The 23,502-nt window shown below is 38.2% G+C and overlaps 1 protein-coding gene and 1 pseudogene across 1 annotated transcript in view; one reads left to right on the forward strand and one right to left on the reverse strand.

The window, feature by feature from the left end:
• The window catches only part of LOC110156208 (receptor tyrosine-protein kinase erbB-4-like), a 259,988-nt gene that overhangs the window by 85,824 nt on the left and 150,662 nt on the right, over positions 1-23,502 (forward strand). Inside the window, exon 2 of the mRNA XM_055148800.1 lies at positions 9,538-9,689. Coding sequence (XP_055004775.1) covers positions 9,538-9,689 — 152 coding nt within the window. The remainder of the gene's footprint in view (positions 1-9,537; positions 9,690-23,502) is intronic.
• On the reverse strand, positions 10,908-11,025 carry LOC129409021 (5S ribosomal RNA; annotated as a pseudogene).

A 23,502-nucleotide genomic window follows, 5' to 3' on the forward strand; every position in this document is an offset into this window, starting at 1 on the left:
CAACAGGAAACAGCATTATAAGATAGATCAGAAAATAGCTTTATATGGGCATTTTACTTGAACTCAGTATCACTCAAGTTGAAGTAATCTGGCTATAAAACTACAGGACTTTAAAATGCACTCAGGTACATGTAAGAGAATTTTATTACCCATGATCTGCAGCCCCTGAAGTTCCATTATCAGCTTTGTAGTCATTGAAAAGTTCACGTACATTTTTCTCCAAAGTAATTCAAGTGTGGTCAGTGAGAGGTTTAAAAGCTTTGCCCTCGACTTGACTGTCAGAAGAGTCAAGCTGCAACAAGAGAATTTAGTGTAATGAGGTGCGTGTTGGTGTCAGCCTCTCTCCCCTGCCATCGCCATGCTCTGCTCTTGTCTGATGAGCGATTCAGAGCCTTTGGAGATGCACAGAAAGTGGTTTGTGTGAGGGAATAAATGCTTACTCTCCAAATAGCCTGTCTTTCAGTTTTGATTCTCGTACCACCACATTTTCTACCACTGTTATTATACTGAATGAGAAAATGATACATTCTCTGATGGTTGGGTGTAGTTTAATGTATAGTTTGTGTTTCAGTTTCATTGAAGGTCTTTTTGTTTGGCATAAAAGCTGACTTTTAAGATTAAAAGAAGATGTACTTTTTTGTGTAATGTAGCACCTGGGTGTCAATTAGTGGTTTCTGATTCAACAGGGGTCCATTGAGAGGTCGAATATTCAAAACTTCAAATGATCACCACTTCAAAGTCCGCTCCAGTCCCGCTCCAAGTAAAGGGACAGTTTTTCTAAACAGTTTTTCCAAAGTGACAGTTCAAAATTTTAGACATAGGGCCCCATTTCCTTGTGAACCAGAGTGCTGTAGATGTGTGGAGACAGTTTTTGAAATAACCCATCCAGTCCTTGTATTTCCAGATGTCGCTGGAGCTAGGCTAGCGCATGTCAATGGCCATAGTTGGTTTGCCACTAAAAACGGTCTTACCCACTCCACAAAGCACTCAAGGCAAAACAATTATAACGCCAGACTGTTGATGTGAATGTCTGTGTCGATAGAATAATTGTAGAAGTAAAACCAACCTTGCATTTGAAGGATTTATGGTTGAGCCGCAGCAGCGAGTTGTTCTTCCTGATAAAAAGCTTGGCAGCGGCGGACTGTTATCACCTAGCACCTATTTTTTTGGCAAAGTATAATTCCGCCGCTGCTGAGAAAATGGTCCCTCAACATGCGACGATTCATGCGATACAAGGTTAGTTTTATTTCAAACATTATTCTATCAACACAGACATTTACATCAAGTAGATAATAATAGATTTGCTTCGGGTGTCTGGGTGGAGTGGGTAAGACTGTTTTTAGTGGCAAGCTAACTATGACCATTGACATGCACTAGCCTAGCACCAGCGACCTCTGCACATACAAGGACTGGATGGAATATTTAAAAAACTGTCTCGCCACATCTACTCTGGCAAACTAACAAATGAGACCCTATGTCCAAAATTCCAAACTGTCCCTTTAAATCCAGAAAGCACATTTAAAACGCAAGATTCCGTAAAATGTTTTAATAACTTTGCGTCTTTTAGAGAGTCAAAAACTGATTTGAAATAATGTTATTACTAAGTAGGTGATTAACCCCAAGCAAGCTTTAAAAATTTGAATGTACTTTTTTTTTTTTCTGAAAAGCCTTGGGGTAAAATTAATGAGAACTATACTTCCGGAACAAGAGTGAGTGAGCAGTTACCACTGAGCTCCATTGTCTCCAGCCTGATCTCTAAAGAGACCTGCACTATCAAATTAATGCAGAATATCTTTACATTAGTACTGACTATTTTGCGCATGTGTACTTCTACAGTACCAAAAACCATACCATAGCTTATCCATTTAATGCAAAAGGATCAGTTTAACAGAATATAATGAATACCAAATGGTTCATAATAAATCATAATGGTTCATAATACTTCCGGGATATGGTTATTTTACACATCTTTTTTTTATATAAGATTAAATTAAGAAAATCAAATATTAAGCATCACAGCACCATTCCGTAGTGTCCTGTTTTTGACATAAACTATTTCCATGTTTGGATTAATGTGCCAGAAAATCTCATTCATATTCTGGTACCTTTGTTTTGCCTGTGCTCAACAATACCGAATCAAAGCCAACCATATGACCTTACAGGACCTTCCCGCACTTATTATGTTTACTCTGTAATTTAGCCCAAACATGCATTGTAATCATGTTTTCACAATGTTAAAGGTCCTCGCTCAGGTTGCAGCTGCAGGCTATCCTCCACTGAAAACTCCCATGAGGCTCAGCAGCTGTGTGCAGTTGCGAGAGCGCCAATGCTAATTTCTGAATGACCATATGGACGTACAGCGACAGAGTTTTTGGGAGGTGACCAGCGTTGGAGTGGGGTAGGCGTCAGTGGACCGTAAACACTCAGTTAGTTATTGTTTCTGATGCCTATGAAACAGCTCAGCAGATGGACTATAATGGGCCCTATGATCGTCATTATGAGCAGTGGCTTGTAACTCACACTTTACCAAACCTCATCGGGGGAAAGTCAAAGGACGAATGACATGTACGACCTCACAAATCACACTTTTGTTTTTTAAAAGCACCCTAACTTCTGATTATTCAAGGCACGTTATACCCTTCGCCCCCATATTGACAGTGTTTACTTATGGAAGTGACATTTCCAACTTTATTTAATTCAGTCAGTTACCGGCTATTGGGATGACCTTTGCCGGCTTCCCTGGCAGCCGCCTATAAACCTCGGGGTTTTGCCAGCTTTATAGGCTTTCGATAATCGCACAAGGCACTATTGATGAAGTTGTTGTGCGCAGTACCTATGAAATGAATTGGGCGAGGAGCAGAGACCTTGGCAGAGTAGTGCTTGTGTAATTTATGAATTTAGAATTGACAAAAGGGGGCCACTGAGCAGTTTGTGGACTGACTTTGTTTTCATCATAAACAAGGCTTTCTGGAGTTGTCTTATACTTTCTTTATGGGGCACTAGTGGAGTGAATCATAATAAATATTACTGTGTTATGATAAAGTTCTATTTCATGCCTGTCAAAGATTTTAGTCCTGGACTATGTGCAGACTGTGTGTGCTTTGATTTAGGGATGCACTGATCCAATACTGGGATCGGATATCAGCACTAATACTGAACATTTTTCTGGATCGGTTATCGGCTTCCAAATATCTTTTCAGTCGATTTCCTGGTTTGGCATATAAACTAATGTAATACGGTTTTACTGGTCGTAGTCAGGCCAGAAAGTCTGGTAATGTTTGAACTTTTAAAACAACAAAGCTGGGCTATATTTACTAGAGAGATAAAAAACACATACATAACGCATTTGGAGCAGAAATAAATGCTGTTGCCAGTCTCTGCACTTGTATCGGTTGATGTCTGTAGATACTTAAAGCCATAGTATCAAATTCAGTATTGGGACTGGAAAAGCTAGATTGATGAATTCTATTTTGATTTGATATAACTGAATCATCATTTACTTAAAATGCTTAAAAGCTTGCTTGAGTGGCATTGCAAAGATGGCTCAAAAGTATTTGTCTAAACGTAACAAATCATTTACAGAAGTTATTCTCTCTTCCAGTTGATCCACCTGCATGAATGCCATTAGCAAATGTATAACTTAGACCTATACATTTAACATGTAAATATACATTTTGACAAGATTCAGTCTAATAGAACGAGGACAAAAGTTCCACAGCATAACTTAAAGCAACACATAGTTTTAATCTTCTGAATGTGCTGACTATAATAGGACATAGTGTTCGGAGTCAGTTCAGATAAACACACTAGATAAATACGCTGGATACAAATCTCATTCATTTCTATGTGTAATTGAATATAATAGTGCCTTGCAGAAAGTAATTGTGGTGCACTTGTAAATAAATGAACCTACTCTTCATATTACAGTTTTTTCTTAAAGCACAGTGTACATTAAATTGTACTAATATGTCTTTCCTCCCCACGTCTCCTAATGCTTACGTTAATTAGTTATAATGGAAAATTGTGGCTTATTAAGATTCATTGCCTCAATCCATCACAGTGGTGGAGAAATTAAGTGCAAACAAATTTAATAATTGAAGTAGTACACGCTGTATTAACTGTATTAACTTTTTTTTTTACCTATCCCATCAAACCTGAGTTATATTCTGGAAAAGCTACACATTGTACTTTGGAGTGGGGCTGCACCAATCCAGCTTTTTCTTTTCTGATACCTGATATCAACCAGGGCAGGGACTGAAAATATAGGCTTTAGAAAGTTTCCATAAACAGTTCATTCTAAAAATGATCCAAATTTGTTTTGTAAATGTTATTTATCATTTAAAGTAACTACATAACAGCTTTGAGAAAATAGTGTTTTGGGCCAATATTGACCAGTAAATTGTCTTATTTCACCAGATTATATACCAAAACAGGATATCAACTGAACCTATATCTTGAACCAGATTCATAAACATGTTTGGCACCAATATCTGAAACCGGTATAGTATCCTTGTATCCCTATTATGGAGAATCTTTGATCTATTCTTGCATAATCAGCGTAATGTCAAAGCCCTCCTTGATAATAGCTTTATACATTTTCAGAGATATAATGTGGACAGATAACATATATTGTAGATTCTTGAGGCTATTTAATGCAACGTGCTCACTCTCTCAGACATAGGACTGTTAGGATCACCAGTGTTACTCCAGCAACAGTCGACACCTCAGTGAATGCCCTCCACAGCACAGATGGTTTTGTTGTGGTTCACTTGGCAGTCAGTACCATTTCACATTCACACAGAGCTATAGGGAATCTGTGTGTTTCATTAGAATGGAAAAAAGTCACACGCCATTGTACTCTGTGCCATTTGAAAGTGTCTAGTGAAGAGATAACATCGAGAAGAGCATCTAGCATTAAACTCAATTTAGTTCGTTCTTAGCTATTGGCTTTTTGTACTGACTTTGAAGGGTTTTGCGAAACAGTATCTCGTTTTTATGTGTGCATAAAAATGATAAATTGATTCTTGAATCTTGAGTTGGTTTGCCATTACCCAGAAGAGCTGTGGTTTAAATCTCACTGCCCGTGTAGTTTCTGCTTTTGTGTTTTTAAGGTAAACATTTCGCCCACATACTTCTACATAAAAACCCAGGGAGTACTTAGGCTGCTATGGCTCTAATAGTCTGCTGTGGCAGAAGTTTATTGCCAGCTGTCTCTTGAAATGTTATAAAACTATGTATATCGCTACAATTATAAAGATAAATTAAGCTAACCTTTATTTGTCCCACAATTAGGAAATGACTGTTGCAATGCTGTGTTCATGTTGTGTTTCAATAACAGCAAGAGAATAGGAAGCATCCAATCAAAATCAAGAAAAATACTAATAAATAATAACTATTAAAGGATTTAAAGGTGAAACATTAAAACATTTCAGGTGGAGGATCTGCTACTTACTTGTCTCTATGGAGAGGTAATTACTTTGCCTGGAATGTTCCATGTTATGACTTTAAACATTTCCATTTAGTATTTATTTATTACTGGTGCGGCTCTGCACAGATCTGAATTGTAATATGGCATAGAGCTGTAACCACCTTGTCTCCCTTGCTATAGGTAGATTTAATCTATACTGCGGATCATTCGAGACAAAGCTTTACCATTTCCATGCTGACAAGCAGGTGGCAGACCACTAGAAATATTTTGCAGTGCACATTTAATAAAAGACATAAAATCTAACACAACACAGTGCCAAAACTACTGTGTACAATAAGTGCCTATGGCTATGTTTATGTACAGTGCAGCATATGGACTACACTGAAATAGACATTTCATTATTACTGTTTTCAAAATTACAAGCCAGTAGTGGTGTCAGGCCTATATAAACAGTGCAGATTGTGTTAGACTGGGCATCTGGCTTATCTTTCCTTGTAGATTAAAAACAAAAGAATTTCACAGTGACACAGCTAACCCAAATCATGCCTGAGATGCATACAGCTCACTCGGTTTGCAGCAACAGGAATAAAAGGCCATTTCTCCAAACACCCCAGTGCCCTGCTCCTGTGATCTCAGCGGCCTGCCCCAAAGGTCCAATAACAGTTTATTACACCTATCCCCCCTTTATGAGCCTCCCTCTCTGCTCCCCTCAGCCCGCACTAACTGTTATTGAATACACCCAGGTCTACCATACATCATTGCTGAGCAGCGCGTTATGCTATGTGCGGCCCAGCTAATCACCAGCAGTTCATATGGGCGCTGTCGGGGTCACATTGGAATTGTTCTACTTATCTAATATCATCGGAGATCCAGTGTTGTGTTTAAAGCAGTCCCATTTGTCTTTCTCATTGCTGCAGGCCAGGATTCTCCTTCCACAATATGTATCAGTGCTGTAATGACCAGTGTAAATATAAGAAAGGAAATCAGGAGCTTGGTCACATATACAGTCTAGTTTTTTGAGGGAAGATAAAGCATATAGAGGACAAAGTGAAAAATAACATTGTGGGAAAGTTCAAAGTGCACTGTATAAACACCATACTTTGAAACATTCCTAGCAAAGCAATTGGCAAAGCAATGAACATTTACATAGAGCACCTTTAAATGTATATTGTACTTCCATAAGTTAAAGTAAAATTCCAAAATTTTTACCCTTTATACTGAAATAGCAAATTAGCTGTATGTAAGAAAAATCTTCTAGTTTTGATGTTGAAATTTCCAACTACAGTATAAGCGATGAGGTTAAAATTAAGATTCAAAGCAGAGACTTTTGAGTGTGGAAGTGTTGAGCTGGAGAGGCAGGCACCCATGGGTGACGCTGTGACACGTTTCAGGGTGCAGCCGTCACCCCTCTGTCACACTGATGGCTCCTCTGTCCCGGAGCGTGCAGAGGGCCAGGTGAAGGGGACTCTCAGACAATACAAATGAGTCTGAATGAGAGTGTTGGAGAAGTACAAATGTCAGGCCATATGTGAGGAGCCATGGTGTTGTTCTGATTGGCTGTTTAAAAGTAATGTTATGAGCTATAGAAGACCTCCACCAAGGCACTGTGTCTTTATATAACCATGAAAAATATATTTGATTCCTAATGCGATCTTTTTTTTACTGCAGAACAAATGCCCAGTTCTGTTTTGTGTTTTAAAGGTGCGGTGTGTATTTGTAGTGAAGCAGTCGTTAAAGTCCACAGATATTGGTTGCTCTTGAGTTTATAGACTAATGGGTAAACATGGACTGTAAAGAAGATTGTTGGTTTAATGTCAAGACAACATTTTTCAAGTGGGGGAGAGTGTGACAGGTTAGCATATACTCCTATAGTTGCAGTGATGTGGTTCATGTTAAGAGATTAAAAACAGTAAAAAGGTTTGCAATTAATATTCATTTATATAAGCCTAAAAACATGTAAATACTGTTAAAAGTTCATTAAAATGTTTATTCTAGTTTATTTTTCAGTAACATTAATCATATCTGTAATCGACTGTTGAGCCTGGGATCCTTTGTTTTGGTGATTGGTAATGCCTTCACCCACCACTTGGGGGATTTCGCGGTCTTTCTCCTCATTGTATTAAACTTCTGCATGAGAAAAGCAGCACAAAATCACTCCAGTGGTTCTTCTTGTTTTCAGGTGGGGTTTAGGAAAATGTTTTATTGTTTTGTTTTTTTTTATGTTGTGGACTCGTACTCCGCCATCTTTTGTCAACACAAGTTTTTGAGCCACATGCAACATACTGTTGATAATGTTTATATTTCATTGTATTAAACTTCTGCATGAGAGAAGCAGCACAAAATCACTCCAGTGGTGGTTCGTGTTTTCAGAGGTACAGTACAACATTTCCCAGTTCAGGTGTACAACATATTACAGTGTGTATTGTACATTTCCGTCAAATGCTTTTCTGGAATATTTCACAGTAGGGTATTAAACATTTCTGTGTTCATGGAGTCCAAACTAGAAAAAGTGATGGTTCAGATCTGTGGAGAGGCAACCCCGCCTGTTTTTCTAGGTATTTTCAAGCTATAAAACCAACTGTAATTGAATCTGTAAGGCAGAGCTGTTTAATGTCATACTGTGGAACATTCCAGGCAGTGCAATGGCATATCTATAGAAACACAGGTGACGGACCCTCCAACCAAGAAGTTACACAGTGCACCTTTACTCCAATGGTGCATGAAAGAAATACATTTAAAATTACTGAAGCTTGGAAAGTTCAGCAGAGTTTTTTTTTTTTGCAAGATAGCAGTGTGTCCAAACATTGTCTCCACTATGAAGCACTTCTGTTTGGTTGAAAGATTTTTTAATGAAAATAATCCACTTTTAAAGTTTGGGTATAGCAGACAAAATTGGCCAAATGTGACGATGGTAAAAAAATCAATACCCAAATAGTAATTTAGACACGCTCCTTGTTTCTCCTTGCTTCCTTATTAAATGGTCTTATAAATACTGTGCCCAAGGTTAAACCAAAACCTCAACCTCAGTAGATGGAGATATAAATAAAAAAATATGTAAAATAATCATGCTCACTGCCTGATCTGATACGTCTGATTCATGGTTGTTCAGAACATTGTGTGTGGTCTGAAATAGTAACAAATTCTCCAAATTGGTTTCCGGTCTTCTATTTACTGCAATGGGGGCAGGCAATTAGGTCCATTTGATCTCATAGTTATTCTGTGTTTTTCACTAAAAACAAACTTTAATGAACCTTGTGCCCCAAATCAAACCAGGAGCTAGTTTCTGCTTGGCTAGGAGTCTTTGCCATAGAGGCTAGATTGAAAAAGGAATAACTAAAAATATAAAATGTTCCACTTTCTCATCATTCTTGCACTGTTTGAGTAATGCAAAAAACAGTCAATTACAATGCTAACACTGGTGCATTTATAGTCCCAAAATGAGAGGACAGTTGGGTTTGTTTTATCTTGGTCTGAAATGTGCTGCAGTACTTAACTAGCATTACACAGGACATTTACTCTGCCATTATTTTGGAAGTACCGCACTGGTTATTTGGGGAAACGGTGTGGCAAACAGAACCAAATGCTTGTTTTGTAGATTGCATTTTTAAATTGTCCCAGTACAGCATGCTATTTGCGTTAAATCCTACATCTTACAGGATATGTTTAATGTAAGTAGTTTATTTAAATGTGTTTTGTATTAATTGAGTTGTGTTGACGTTCAAACGTGCTTTTTGTACATTTATGGTCAAGACAAAACCACACATTGCTCAGAGTGCTCATCTCCACATTTGTGAGTGCTACAGATAAAAAGCTATGATTGGATTGCCAAAAGATGGTGAAATTATTTGCTGTGAGCAGGGTCCCAGACTTTCCTGCATTAGCACAAAGTGTCTGACTCACCAGGCAAGCACCCTGAGGATTTCAGACTGTTGCCATGGCCCAAAATCTGTATGAAACTCAAAACATGTATAAAAATGTATATTAAAAAAAAAAGTAACCTACATAAGCATAACTTTCCATGAATAATGAGGGACCACTGTAGAACATAGCTTCAAAGAAAACAAAAGCTATGATCATTTTAACATGATCTTTTCTGTGTTCTGTTGTAGTTTGTGCTGGGACAGAGAACAAGCTGAGTACCCTGTCCGACCTGGATATGCAGTACCGCACAATGAGGAAGTACTACGAGAACTGCGAGGTGGTGATGGGAAATCTGGAGATCACAAGCATCGGTCGCAGCCGTGACCTCACCTTCCTCCGAGTAAGAGCTGAGCACCTGCATGTACCACAGACAGTAGGGAAGTGCTGATGGGCACCTACACATTTCATGGGGACTGAAGAATTTATGCTGAAATGATCACAGATGTACATGGGGAAATATCAGCTAGTGATCCATATAGTGGAGCATCACATTTAATAGAAGTTGTTTTTTGTCATTTTTGCACTTTCTAGACTCAAAGTTCCGAAATAGTCTGTTTTAACATGTATTAACGTAATGTATTCAGTCAACTCTGATTGGGTGTATTGCTTTGAGTTCCTTAATCACTTCCCCTTCTTTAGAAGATTTTAATACGTCGTAAATATAAACATTATTATTTTGTGTTAAAAAATAACATTCTATTGCTAAAAAAGAGAACATTTTAATATATCATTGAAGTATTGAAATTGGTAGAGTATCTAGCCTATTCCTTAGTATCTCAAATAGAATTATGAGTAGACTAGCACCTTATGTTTCTTATGGGACCACTAAATATCAATATTTTGATTCATGCTTCTCCCACCTATTCTGCTGGAAAATCTCAGTAGTTAATAAATCCTGCAGGAATAGGGAATGTGTAGACAGTCGTAAATGAGATGATAAAATTGTAGCTTGTGATTTGAATGTTATTACACACTGATTACAATGTTTACCTGATAAAATCACATGCAAATGACACACTGCAGTCAGAAAACACCTCCACAGCTCTGCACACACGATCACACAGGAAACTCAAGATTGCAGCTCATTAATCCCTCCAACACAAGCGCATTTTTACCAATGCAGGAAATGAACACGATTCTATACCTGCAATTACTACAAACATTTAATCGACTTTGACAATTTAAGAGGCGTGTTGTGGGTTAGTGATGTTCCTTCTGAGTACTGCAAAAACAAAGAACTGTTTAAAGGCCCCATATTACGCTGTTTTCTGAGTTGTTAAAATATTGTGTCCTCATTAAAAACATACCTGAAGTTTTGTTTTGTTTCATTCACACATGTTTAATTATAATAATAATAATAACAATAATAATCATAATCATAATAATGATTAAAAAAGCAGTTTGATATAGCAGCCTTTCTTTCGCTTTACAGTTCATTATTCATTCACTCCACACCTGGTGGTGGTAAGCTACTATAAGCTACACCACTTTCAAACTAGGCAATGTGGGTGAAGTGTCTTGCCTAAGGACACAAAGATAGTTTTTTGTGACTGGCATCCCACTGTGGCACCTGATTTTCCCAGCGGTCTCCCGTCCAACTACTAACCAAGCCCAGCCCTGCTTAGCTTCTGAGATCTGATGGGATCAGGCTTTGACAAGCCGGTATGGCCACAAATACACAAACCCTACTTATTTAGGCTGACTTCTTCTCTGAAACAGAAAACACTGTGCCACCTCGTGATGTCATGTGGTAATACAGGAAGTGCTCCAAACACTTTCACTTGAATCATTTGGATAATTTCAGCCCTAGAATTGCCAGTCTCTACTAAAGAAAAAGGTAAAAGGTAGCTGTTGAGAGCTACCTCTTGATGAAATCACAAGTTGGAACAGAGCATTCTGAGCTTTGGAGATAGACAACTGAATTATGCAGGATGACTCAAACATGTGTGAATGAAACAAAACACAACTCCAGGTATGTTTTTGAGGAGGTAAGGACGTTTTAACACAGCACTTTTTAAATAGTGGGATGCCCTACTAGAATCAAGTGTAACTGCTCATCCAGTACAGTAGTGGCAGTGACGCTGTCATTGTCAGAGTGTGCGCAGGGAGTATTTGCGCATGTCGTTTTTTTTGTACAGGGCATACACACACATAGCACAGAGCAGGAGATATGAAGTGCAGAGAACAAACCGTATATAAAGTGTGTGTAGCACACGGCTTCACTGTCACTATGGTGGGAAACGAGGAAAGACCACTGTGTTTACTGTGTCTAAAAATGTTGGCAGCGGACAACATGAAGCCATATAAATTACAGTGTTACAGTGCTTAAAGACATTACATACCAATCACGCTGATAATCCGCTTCAGTTTTTTGAGCGAAAATGTGCCGAATATTGCCAACAATCATCCTGCTCTGTGAATGCTACTTCAGTAAACCAGCAAGCTCTGTTAGCATCATATAAGGAGGCATACCAAATAGCAGAGGAGATGATACTGCCAAACTATCACACGAACATGGTCTTTAAAGACGAGGAGGACACAGGTGCGACCGCCTCATGACACAGGTGAGTGCTGCGCGGAATACGGATGGACATATTCTGCGTGTGTCCCGGGAGTCGCTTTGGAGACACAACTAAAACGTTTGCTCTTGTATGTAGGCGACTGAAGGTGAGGGTGAGATTTGTCCACATTTGGTAGTGGTTCTGTGGAGTGGGGGGGTGTGTGAAATGTTTTCTTCTTCCTGGGGGGTGTGACAGAAAATAATTGAGAAGCACTGTTTTAACATAACTAAAAGCTCACAATAGTCAGTTTTGCATAATATAAGACCTAATGCTGTATTTTGACTTCTATAATTTATGTTGCTAGTTGTCGTAACTTGCATGTTTATACTTGAGAAATTAAAACAAAGAAACAGTGTCTTTATTGTATATCTATTGCATGCTTAAGGGCATTTGGGCTAATGCCAAACGTTGATCATACAGTTACATTCAAAGTAGCGTAACTGACATTTTGATTTGTTTATAAACCTGAACAAAGGATTATTGTCAAGAATTATTATCAAAATGTTTAGTCCTATTGGGAAAAACATGCCTGCAGTCAGTCAGTGTATAATTACAGACCATTTTGTGTTATGTATATACATTTTTGTGACATCCAACATCTGACTATTTTTTTTTTTTTAAATGAATATCTAAAAATTAGGACATCAAAATTAACTTCAATTTTGTCTCCCTTAGAGATTTTTTAAACTTACTAATTACCCTCATTGGTCAAGCCTAACCAGCAGCTTTTATAATTGTCCTTCTCTTTCTCTGGGCTCCTTTTGTTCAGTCTTTGCTTTGGCGGAAAATTGGCCCCAAAATGCCCATTTATCTGAAATTACAGCTGAAAAAGTTGCCAGCTTGAACTTTCTCATCATTGACCTTGGTACTGCTCCTGCTTTGCGCTCAATGGCTGAAGCACTGATAAGAGAAGAGGCAGTATTTCTAATCAGGGGTAATCAAACTAACTCTCTCTCGGAGTGTCCTTCTGATTATAGGCTCTCATTGTGTCTCAGGCCCAGACCGATCAAACTCCAAATAACTGAAAGATTTGATTGAACATAATCAGGGAAAAATGAAGCGCAGATAATTAACCTATATTCTCCATAAGAAACGTAACACAAAATACACATGTTCTGAGAGGAGCGTAGCATGATCGCAAATGCTAATTGTACAGTGTGAAACCCCATTCTTTGTTTAGTGTGACAAAAAAAAGCAAAAAAAAAAAAAATAAAAAATAAATAAATAAACTGCTTTATTATGGGGGTTGGCAATATGCAGATAAATAAGTAAAAGAATGAATAATAATACTACTAATAATGCCACACTTTTCTTGGAGCCAGATAACAATTTTGTCCTGCCAGGCTGGTGCCACCTAGTGCCTCTGCTTAATTTCATTTCTTTTCAGCGACTAGGTCAGGAATCGGAATACACTAGATGGTTTGCATGAACCCTGGAAGTTGTAGACCGCGCACCAGCCAATCAGCAAAGAGCTGTGAAGCCATGATGTCAAACTCAAGCGCCTGTCTGGTCCCCTTTGTGATACAGCACAAGAGTAAACAAAGCGGTCGAGATGGATGTAGATGAAGCCATACATTCTGTGTTGGCAATGATTCCCGAGATCAAGGATTTAAAGCCGGAACAAAGAGAATATTTGGTGAATTTTATTAAGAGGAAAAACATTTCATTTCTTCCTACGGGATTTGGAGCATTACATACGTCACGACCAAATAACAGTGATTGGTTAAATTAAAAAAGTACCCACTTACCATCGAGCGAAAGAATCCTTATCCTGCGAGGTTGGACGGTTTCCATGAAGTGAAACCGGCTGATGAATCAGGCTGATTGAGTTAAGCTTAGTGTCTTTATATTGCTGTGAATAGATCTGCTTCTTCTGAAATATATCTTTGCAATTAGTTAAATCCACCTGTCCTTTACATAGACTGTATATATATATGGACATGGCTAACCTGCTAGCTGCCACGTTCCAAATAGGAAGTGTCCATAGGGGCACTGACTCAGTTTCCATTTGATATTACATTGAAGAACTGTCACCCCTCTCTCTGTAACTGCAGCCGTGGGTTTCGTCATTTTGGTTTTAAAATCTTCATATTTACCCGCTGTACATGACCCTGGTATTTTTATTTTGCTATTTTGTCTGTAAATAAATTCCTATTCCTAATATAGACCTGGCTCCAAAATTTGCCCTGTAACGTGAGCTTCATCTGACTAGAGCCAACCACTATGGGTGATGTCACCCTCCCTTAGAGTTTATGGTCTCTCACTCAGAGCATTGCTGAGTTTGAAAAGTGTCTGTGTTTGAGCATTGAACTGCATTCAAGCACATTTTGTTAATCACAACTGGCTGATTTTACAAAAATAGCATATTGTCACAGGGTTGAAAGCACAGTTTAATTTGTATCACCATAAGTACATATTTATTTAGACTCTGTTTCTTTTAATCAAATACACCTTTCTCGGCACATAAGTTGCCGATTTGTTTGATTTTGCAGAAATACAACATATAAAAATGAAACATGAATTCTGCCAAAAGTACATGAATATTTGTTACATTGTTTTGCTTTGTCAATCTTTTTGTAATGGAGGAAATTGCAAAATACTACATTCTGTAAAGTCCAGTTATTTGTCCTGTGTCATACTAAGCTAAAAATGTTTCTCCAGATGCTTACATCCACTTTACTTTGACAGATATACATACACCTCTGAGTGTGTTGACACATGATGGACACTGGACCCCAGGGACCAGGGCAGTAATGGCACTGTAATGAGAGGTCATGTGGAGCCATTTAAAGTTACGGTAGTCAAATTTGCACGGGGCAGAAAAATACGCTGATTCGTAGTTGAAATCAGCTTGTTCTTTTAACCTTTGGCAACTAGCAACTCCTCAAGAACACCGCCTTGGACCATGCTGACTGCACTGTGCACTGCTACCGCCATCAACTACCAATTGATTTCAGTCGATCAAAGTAGGAGGTGAGGGCATGCTCCCTTGGTGCTAATAAAGCGCTGACTGAATAACTGGGTTGTATTGCTGTGTGGATGAACAGGTCCAGGGGGAGTCTTTGGCAGTCCCACAACAAAGCTGCGTTAGATATTTTGCCCCACACTCACGTGATTATAAAGCAATGGGACTAAATGGTTGTTTTGGATCTGTAACAGTGAGTGATGTGATTGTTGCATGCAATTTTGAAAAAAGAAAAAAAAAAAAGTTAATTGTGATTAAAAAAAAAACATTCTAATTGTGATCTTAATTACATTTGTAATTTAAAACTATGGAGCTCAACAGTGACAACCCTCCCCACTGTCCACTGTACTAGAATGAATTTTTCTCATAGACTTTCCAAAAAAAAAAAAAAAAACATTGAGTGTGTGTGTGTGTGTGAGAGAATAGTTCCTAAGTATTGCTTTAACATTTTTTGCCATTCCATGGAATTATGTGGATGGCCAGTGTTGGGAGTAACGCTTTACAAAAGTAACGAATTACTGTAATGTACCAGTTTTTGCTTTAAGGTAAGACATTACAGAAAAAAAAGGTAATATTTTGCTCAATACAAATGTCAGTAACACACGTTACAATGCATTGTTTACTTGGATTGAAGTGTTGGGTTTTTTGTTTTTCTTCATACAAATTTGCTAAAATCACTGCGAGATCAGTGACGGTGAAACGTCCGATCAGATCAGAACAGAGACATAACATCATTGTGAATCATGCCAAATGTATTATTAAAGGCCGCCACACAGTACAAGAGAATTTGCCAGATTTTGACTGCGATTGCCGTGACCCGACTTTTTTCTGGTGATTTTGAAGCCTCTGCACTCCTCATGTGTGCAGTGTCAGTGTAACTCTGAGCTGCTCTGTTAGATCACAACCACTAAACACCGTCAACGCTATGATAACAGCCAATAACACAGAGCAGACGGAGTGACGGGCACAGAGATGCAAGATACAAACTCAGGAAATAGCAAAAATAATGATTGCTCACCTCTTGTAAAGATGTAAATATAAACTGCAGCATCTCATCCACATTATCTGTAGAATTTGTTCTCCGCATATAAAGGCACCCAGTCCACAAACCAGCACTGTTAATCCAGTTTGGGGCATTCCTTAAAACTAAAAAGGCAAGAGTAGCTCCTCATATGTCTGTTTACATCCACACAGAGCACAGATCAGGGTGAAAATGCAGATTAGCGATAGTAGCTCTACTTCCTGTTCAGCTCAGTCAGATACCACATCACCTTCCACTGGATGTATGATGAGCTAACTGAGTGCCATGAGCTACATTCAAATTGCCAAATTCATATTTCCTGTTATTTTGGTGAGAGTATCTTAAAAGGAAAGTAATAGTGGTATAATGCCTTACATTTTAAATACAATAATATTGTAATGTAACAAATTACTTTAAATGACAGTAACAAGTAATAAAAAATGCATTACAGTTTTGAAGTCACTTGCCCAGCACTGCAGATGACCTTGCAGGAAAATTTACATTAACATCTGAAAGAGACTGAACTGCAAACTAAACTAATAGAAGAATGTCATACATTTCAGAACATTTTTGCAGTGGTCTACAGCATAGCTTTTTCACATAAAAAGATGAAGGACGTTCTATTATAATTAGAGCAATTTGGTAATTTCAACAGTACACATATCATTTTTTAATCTAATTGTAACTAAGTGTGCAACTCTACATTTAAGTTTTTGAAGGGCACATATCAAGACTGATTACAGCAACTGCATCTTTTTCCTTCTTCCTTGTAGGATAATAGTCCTGTATGTAATCAACAGTATTGTAGTTAGAAGTGGCAGACTCAGTACTACACACATTTTTAATGAGATCAAGTAAAAGTAACACTACATTTTTGCTCTATCTTTAATGGCACAACAAAGATTAAAACAGTTCTATGTAATACTACTACTGTGGCTTCTTACGTTGCTTCACATACTTTAAATTACTACCAACTGTATGTTAATCTTAATCAGTGGTGGGTGAAATACTCAATTTTGTTACTTGAGTAAAAGTACAGATACAGAGGTACGAAGTTACTCAAGTAAAAAGAAAAGTATCACTTGAAAGTCTACTTACATACGTTTACTTAGGTACACAGTATTAAAATGTAAAAGTATTTTGCACAAGGGTTGTTAAGTTGTTAATTTTCTTAAGAATTGTATGTATTTACTAGTATTTTTGTTTGCTCAAATCCAAAGCTTGAATTCAAAAACTTAAGTCAGGATTTTACATGGTAAAAAATAACCCTTCAAATTACATGAAAAGAACTTTTTACTTTTCAGTCTAGTTAAAAATGTGGTGAAGTAAAAGTAAAAAGTATCCACTGTAAAATTTACTTAAAAGCACAGATGCTTGCTTTCTATTTTACCATTTCTACTTCGTTACCTTTTATCGCTGATCTTAACAACTACCACTGGAGTTTTCCTTCTTGTTTGAGCTGTTAAGGTATGCCCCTGAACAGCCGATGAGCTAGTTAAATGCCTTGTTTACATGTGTCTTAATAAGAGAGTTACTTTTTCATCCGCTGTGTGTTTAGATTGTTGACAGGCAAATATCAGGATTGATCCAGGTATTCAAGCAGGGCCATTATGTGTTCTTTGTGTTGCAGAGCGATATTGAAAATGTCCCTGCTGACTTGAAACAAACCAATACAATATCAGATGGTAAACTGCTGCCATTAGACCCCTGCAGAGGTAATAGGCCTCAGTGACTTCAATACCAAAAGAGCCATTCTCAGTACAAGTGTTGTTTAACTGATGGGGAAACAACATTAGTTCAACAGTATTAGAGTCAGGTTTGCTTCAGTGCAGAGGTTGTAGTGCTTATTTTATGAACTGAAAAGTATTGGTAACTGCTATGACTACTACTATCATTACTAATACATGGGGCTGCGGGTTCTGACAAAAAATGCCCATATTACACGGTGTTATAATGTCGTTTCCTCATCACAGACATACCCGGAGTTGTGTTTTGTTTCATTCACACATGTTTAACACACAAACTCTGCTTATTTTGGCTGAGTTCTTCTCAAACCGAAAACACTCTGCTCCACCTTGTGATGTCATGTGGTAATACAGGTGCACCACTGTGTTTTTAAACTCCACACACCTTTGGAGAATTTCAGCCCTGGAATTGCCAATCTCCACTGAACAAAAGGTAAAGGTAACTGATAACTTGAAAACTACCACTACATGACATCACAGGAGGTAACAACATTATAACATGACTTAAAGCTCACAGGAATCTATTTTGTGTAATATAGGACCTTTTAAAAAAAAATATGACATCTTAGATAAACAAGACAGACTTTGAATAAGTCTCTCCAAACCACAAGGTATGTATTGAACTATAGTTCATATTGCAGTCTTCTCTTAAAGGTGCACTATGACACGTTTTGGCCAGGAGTCTGTCACCTGTTTTTTCTATCGACATGTCACTGCTCTCCCAGGAATGTTCCACAGTATGACATTAAACATCTCTACTCTACATTAATTAAAATACTGGTGGTTTTATAGCCCAAAAATACCTAGAAAAACAGGCATTTTGTCAGTGGGCATTGCCTCTCCACAGATCTGACGTGTAACTTGTCTGGTTTGGCCTCCATGAAGATAGAAAGGTTTAATACCATACTGGGAAACATTTCAGATAAAGCAATAACGTGTCCTCTGAGATCAACATTTTGACAAATCCTCCACTAGAAGTTATACAATGCACCTTTCCTTTTCCAAGCTTCTGTATGAATAAATTTAACATACAGGTTTCATTGCAGCCACAAAACTGAAACTCTGCTTGGACTATGCACATAGCCCTGTAGCTGTTTTTGTATATCAATACCAACATATGATCTACATCAGGTGTCTCCAGCCTGTAGCTCCGGAGCTACCAACAGCTCTCCACCCCTTTACAAGTAGCTCGCCAAGGGATTTCTGAATTCTATGTATTGTGCATAATCAGTAAAATGTGATTAATTAATTAACTGTAAAAGTATAATTTTGATGCCCAAATTGGTGCACCGATAAATGGACACTGGTTTGTTTTAGATGCTCGCCATCTAAGGCTTGCTGTGGCTCTTATATTTACTGAGTTTCTTTGGAGTCTCAATCGTCTGAAAAATTGTGATTAGATTTTTATCAAAATGGTGCAGCTCGAGTTTTGCTACTTTCCTGTCCCCCTTGTATAATATTTGCCCTGGCACAAATTCTCGTTACAAAAAGGTGTATGTTTGTAGGTTAGGGGTTGAGGCCAACATTCTCATTTACAAAGCAGCTCCCTGGTGGCGCCGACATGCCAGGTTCTTCCACCTTTTCCTGCTCGCCAATTAACACGGGTTAATTGAAGATGCTAATTAGAAACACAGGGTGCCACTCAGCGAGGGAGAGAGGGCAGGGTGCGTGCTGTATTTTTAGGCAATATTATTATTATTATGATAAAACAGATTAATAAAACAAGCCTCCAGGGAGCAGGACACTTCACCTTGAGGTAGAGCAGAGGAGATGGAGTGGAAGGAAAAACTATTGTGCGTGGTGCTTGGTTTACCATAGCAGCTGTCTGGGCCTGTGATTGAAAGTGATGCGGCTGCGTTCTTCTCCAGATAGCCCCCAGATTGATGGCTGCCTCCCAAAGCCCTGCTACAGCTCCTGCAGTAAATAGAGTCCATCTTCCAAACGGCTTCCACAGCAGATGAATCAACACAGCCAGTGATTAATACACACTTTAGAGGAGCTTTTTTCTTTATCCTCATATATGCACATATATGCACACTTATGCACAACACACACTACTGAGACATTTATTTTTATGATAGAGTCAAGCACACCAAAAGCTGTTATATTTAAACAGAACACAAGATGATAAATTGTGTAATAATAAAATGATAAATCATTAATTTTCTTTCATAGCAAGAACTTTTAGCCACATGCCTTTGTTTCATATTTCATAGCTTGGCACCATATGTGCATGCAAACTCATTCTGCAGTCTGGACTGTGCCTGGGCTTCTCTTTACATATATGAAAAATGTCCTATAATTTAAACTATTCACATAACAACAAACAGGTTTTGGTGAGGATATATTTCAGCACTATAAAAGCATTTGCATAGTCACTTTTGTAGCTCAAAGTAAAATTAGTAGTTGCACTGTAGTAGTACTAGTACTTGCATAGAAATAGCAGTAGTAACAGTGTTAGCAGTATTAATTACACGCTGGTTAGCGTATTCTAAGAATGTCCTACAATTCCAGAGCTGGTGACTAAAATTTGTTATATTTGATCTTTCTTTTGATTGTAATAAAAGGTCATGTAAAATAGGTTCAAACAGAATACTAGCAGAGTAGCCTGTAGTGGTGTGCTTCACTGTGGTCCTTGTAACTCTTGTGTGGAGTGTCTTCTTGACCTCCACTCACAATAATGACTCTTCTATCTGAGCATTGCTACATGGAAACTACTGGAAGCACAGAAAGTATATTTACTATAGTATTAATGGAGATAGTAGTAGTAGCAGCCACAAGGGGCTAGGGGACTGTTCAGGTCTTGTTGTACAGTATGTGTCATAGTTCATGGGAGAAACTGTAGAAAACCTCCCAATGCCACTATTACACATATTTGGTTATTGGAAACTTCAATAACTAGTTTTTCCAAGGAAAGAGCACTGAGGTGTAAAAAGCACTGAGGTGTAAAAATACTATCCAGGGAGTCCCCCAGTGGAGCAGCTCTGAACTGGTCTTTCGGCTGTGCTGTGCTATTAGCATTAGCTGTAACCTTCCAGGCCATAATCAGACGCTTTGTTCTATGCTCTGGTACCACGGAGACGAGAGGGGTCCATCGGGCAAATTATGCAACACACTGTGCAACATTTGCAAGAGTCTCGAAGCTGTGATTTAAAGGTTATGTGAGGGAAGACGTTTGGTAAAGGACGACTGGCAGACTAAGTGAAAGAGTGAATTGGATTAAACCGTCAATTGAGACACAGATGTCACTGAAAATCCTTTTGTAGGAATACCTCAAAGTAGCGCTACTCAAGAAAATCACTGACTAATAATTTAGAAAGGAAACCCATTGCATTTAAAAGGCCTAAATTACTCTATTGTCTGATCTTTGTTATAATGTTGTTTCCTCATCACAAACGTACCTGGAGTTGTTTCATTCACATGTTTAACGTCCTGCATGTTTAGGCTGAGTTCTTCTCTTAAAGGTTGTATGGAGGATTTTTTTTTTGTTTCAAATTGTCAATGAAAGTTTAAAATACCCTTACAGAAATGCAGCAGCCTTGGAATTATGTTGATTAAAGAAAAAAGAATGAAGATTCCAATAAATCAATCAATCAATAAATGTACAGATTCCAAGAAAAATCAATCAATAAATGTACAGATTAAAAAAAAAAAAAAAAAAAAAAAAAAAAAAAAAAAAAAAAAAAAAAAGAAAAAGAATGAAAATCTGTCATCTGTGGACATAATGAGGGCAGATAAACATCAGCCAATAGATAACAAGGCTACCTCATTTTCTATTGGCTGTTAGGTTGTCAATCAAACTCCCTACCTTTCTAGTGTAACTGATGCGCAGGGACTATGTGGTTTATGCAGTGGTTCTTAGAGGCTTTTTTAAAATGTAGTTTCCTCGCAGTTCGCACAAAGTTTGTTGAGATGGTGGACGAAAATCCACGACCAGTTCGCCACAAACGAAAGTCCGTTTTTGAGGTCGCTGAAAGAAGAGAAGGAAAAAAGGAGCAAAGCCAAACACGTGATTCTTTGAGATCTCTTCCAGCGATTGCGCGAATGAAGCAGACAAAGGGCCTAAAAAGTGACGTGCTGGTCGCTAAATTATTTCTAGACAGGTCACTTCAACAGTAATTCTGAACACGCACCTGCTGTAAACAAATGTGATTTCTAGAGTAAAGAGGCGGGAGGAGATGTTTCTACTAAGAGAGCTGTGGAAGAGGAAGGTGGTGTCACGCATGCACAACATTTGAAAAAGGACTGTTGCTGTATTTATTTTTCCTTTGAAAAAATCCTCTATACAACCTTTAAGTAGAAAACACTCTTTTCCACCTTTTGATGTAATACAGGAAGTGCTCCGTTGTCTTTTTAAACTCCATACACCTTCTCTAGGATTATTTGAATATTTTCAGCCCTGGAAATGCAAATCTCTATTGAAGAAAAGGTAAATGGTAGCTGTTAACTGCCGCTTGACATCATAAGGTGGAACAGAGCATTTTGAACCTGGTAAATGTAGACAGACTAATAATAAAAGGTTACTCCAACATGTGTGAATGAAACAAAACATAACTCTGGATATGTTTGTGATGAATTAACAGCATTCTAACATGGCTTAAAGTTCACAAAAGTAAATTCTGCGTAATATAGGACCTTTAAGTAAATAGTAGGAAGTCTTTTAACTAATCTACTACCGCACCTTTTTCTAACCACATTTGAAAGCATCATGTGCAGTTTTCCCCTCCCAACTCCGACATCTTTCTCCGTACTTTCCTGACTGGCATATTTGTCCGCGGGGCTCCATCAATGGCCTCCCCTGCTTCCTAATTTCTGATGCGGGGTAGATGAGAGCCGATTACGCTGCCCCCTGCTCCTCGGCAAACTCCTTCAATATTAATGAAGACTGATGAAGTGCTAGGGAGCCCCTGTCTTTCAGCTCTGACCTAGATTGGATTGACAATTGCAATTAGCGTCCCCTCAAGTTCATTTCCATCACTTTAATTTGACATGACGAAGGACAGTGAGGGCCGCCAGTGAGACCATTGAGAGCATGTGCGATCCTGAGCGTGGGGAAGGTTAGGGAGAGAAGAGGGAGATGAGGGAGCTTCACTGGGAATTAGTTTGAAAAGAGGAAGTGAGGAAGAGCTATGGTGTTTGAGATGGAGGCAAGTCTATTATAAAGAGGAAGGTATCAGGAAGAGCAGTTGTTACTACATATAAAAGTGATAATGAAGTTGTATGTTTCATGTGGTGACAACTTTGAATATTTTGTCTGTTGTTCATTCATTCAACAGATTAGACAGATACTTTATTGCTCCTGAAGGAAACAGTTTGGCAGCAACAACATAGAAAAGAAATGTAAAGTTAGCAGCCCATCCTCTTGCATTCATCGACTATAGTGAGGCATTGTACAGACATACGGCATATACAGTACACCCTAATTTTTCCAGTTATTTATTGTAATTCAAATCGTGCCGGTCCAATGAAGAGCTTGAAATGGTACAAAGGTAAGTACTGAGCAGCCAGAGTTAAAAAAAAAAAAAATATATAATATATATACATATATATAAAAGATAACAAAACGCAAGTCCAAGCTCTTCCAAAACTACCTCAGGAAAAAGGAACCAGATGATGAGCTTGAAAACATGGAGTGACCAGCACAGTCTCCAGACTTAAACCCCATTGATCTGATTTTGGGATGAATTGGACAGAAGAGTGAAGCAACGTACAAGTGCCACACATTTATGGGAACTTCTGCAACAGACTTGGAAAGAACTTTCTGAAGAATATTTGATTTCTGTTGTAAAAAGAAAAAAAAAATGCCATGAGTGTGTTCAGGTGTTATATCTGCCAAAGGTGGTTTCATGAATCAAAAGTTT

The sequence above is a fragment of the Boleophthalmus pectinirostris genome, unplaced genomic scaffold (assembly GCF_026225935.1).
Source record: "Boleophthalmus pectinirostris isolate CB_2022bp ecotype Guang Dong unplaced genomic scaffold, ASM2622593v1 HiC_scaffold_1, whole genome shotgun sequence".
NCBI lineage: Eukaryota > Metazoa > Chordata > Actinopteri > Gobiiformes > Gobiidae > Boleophthalmus > Boleophthalmus pectinirostris.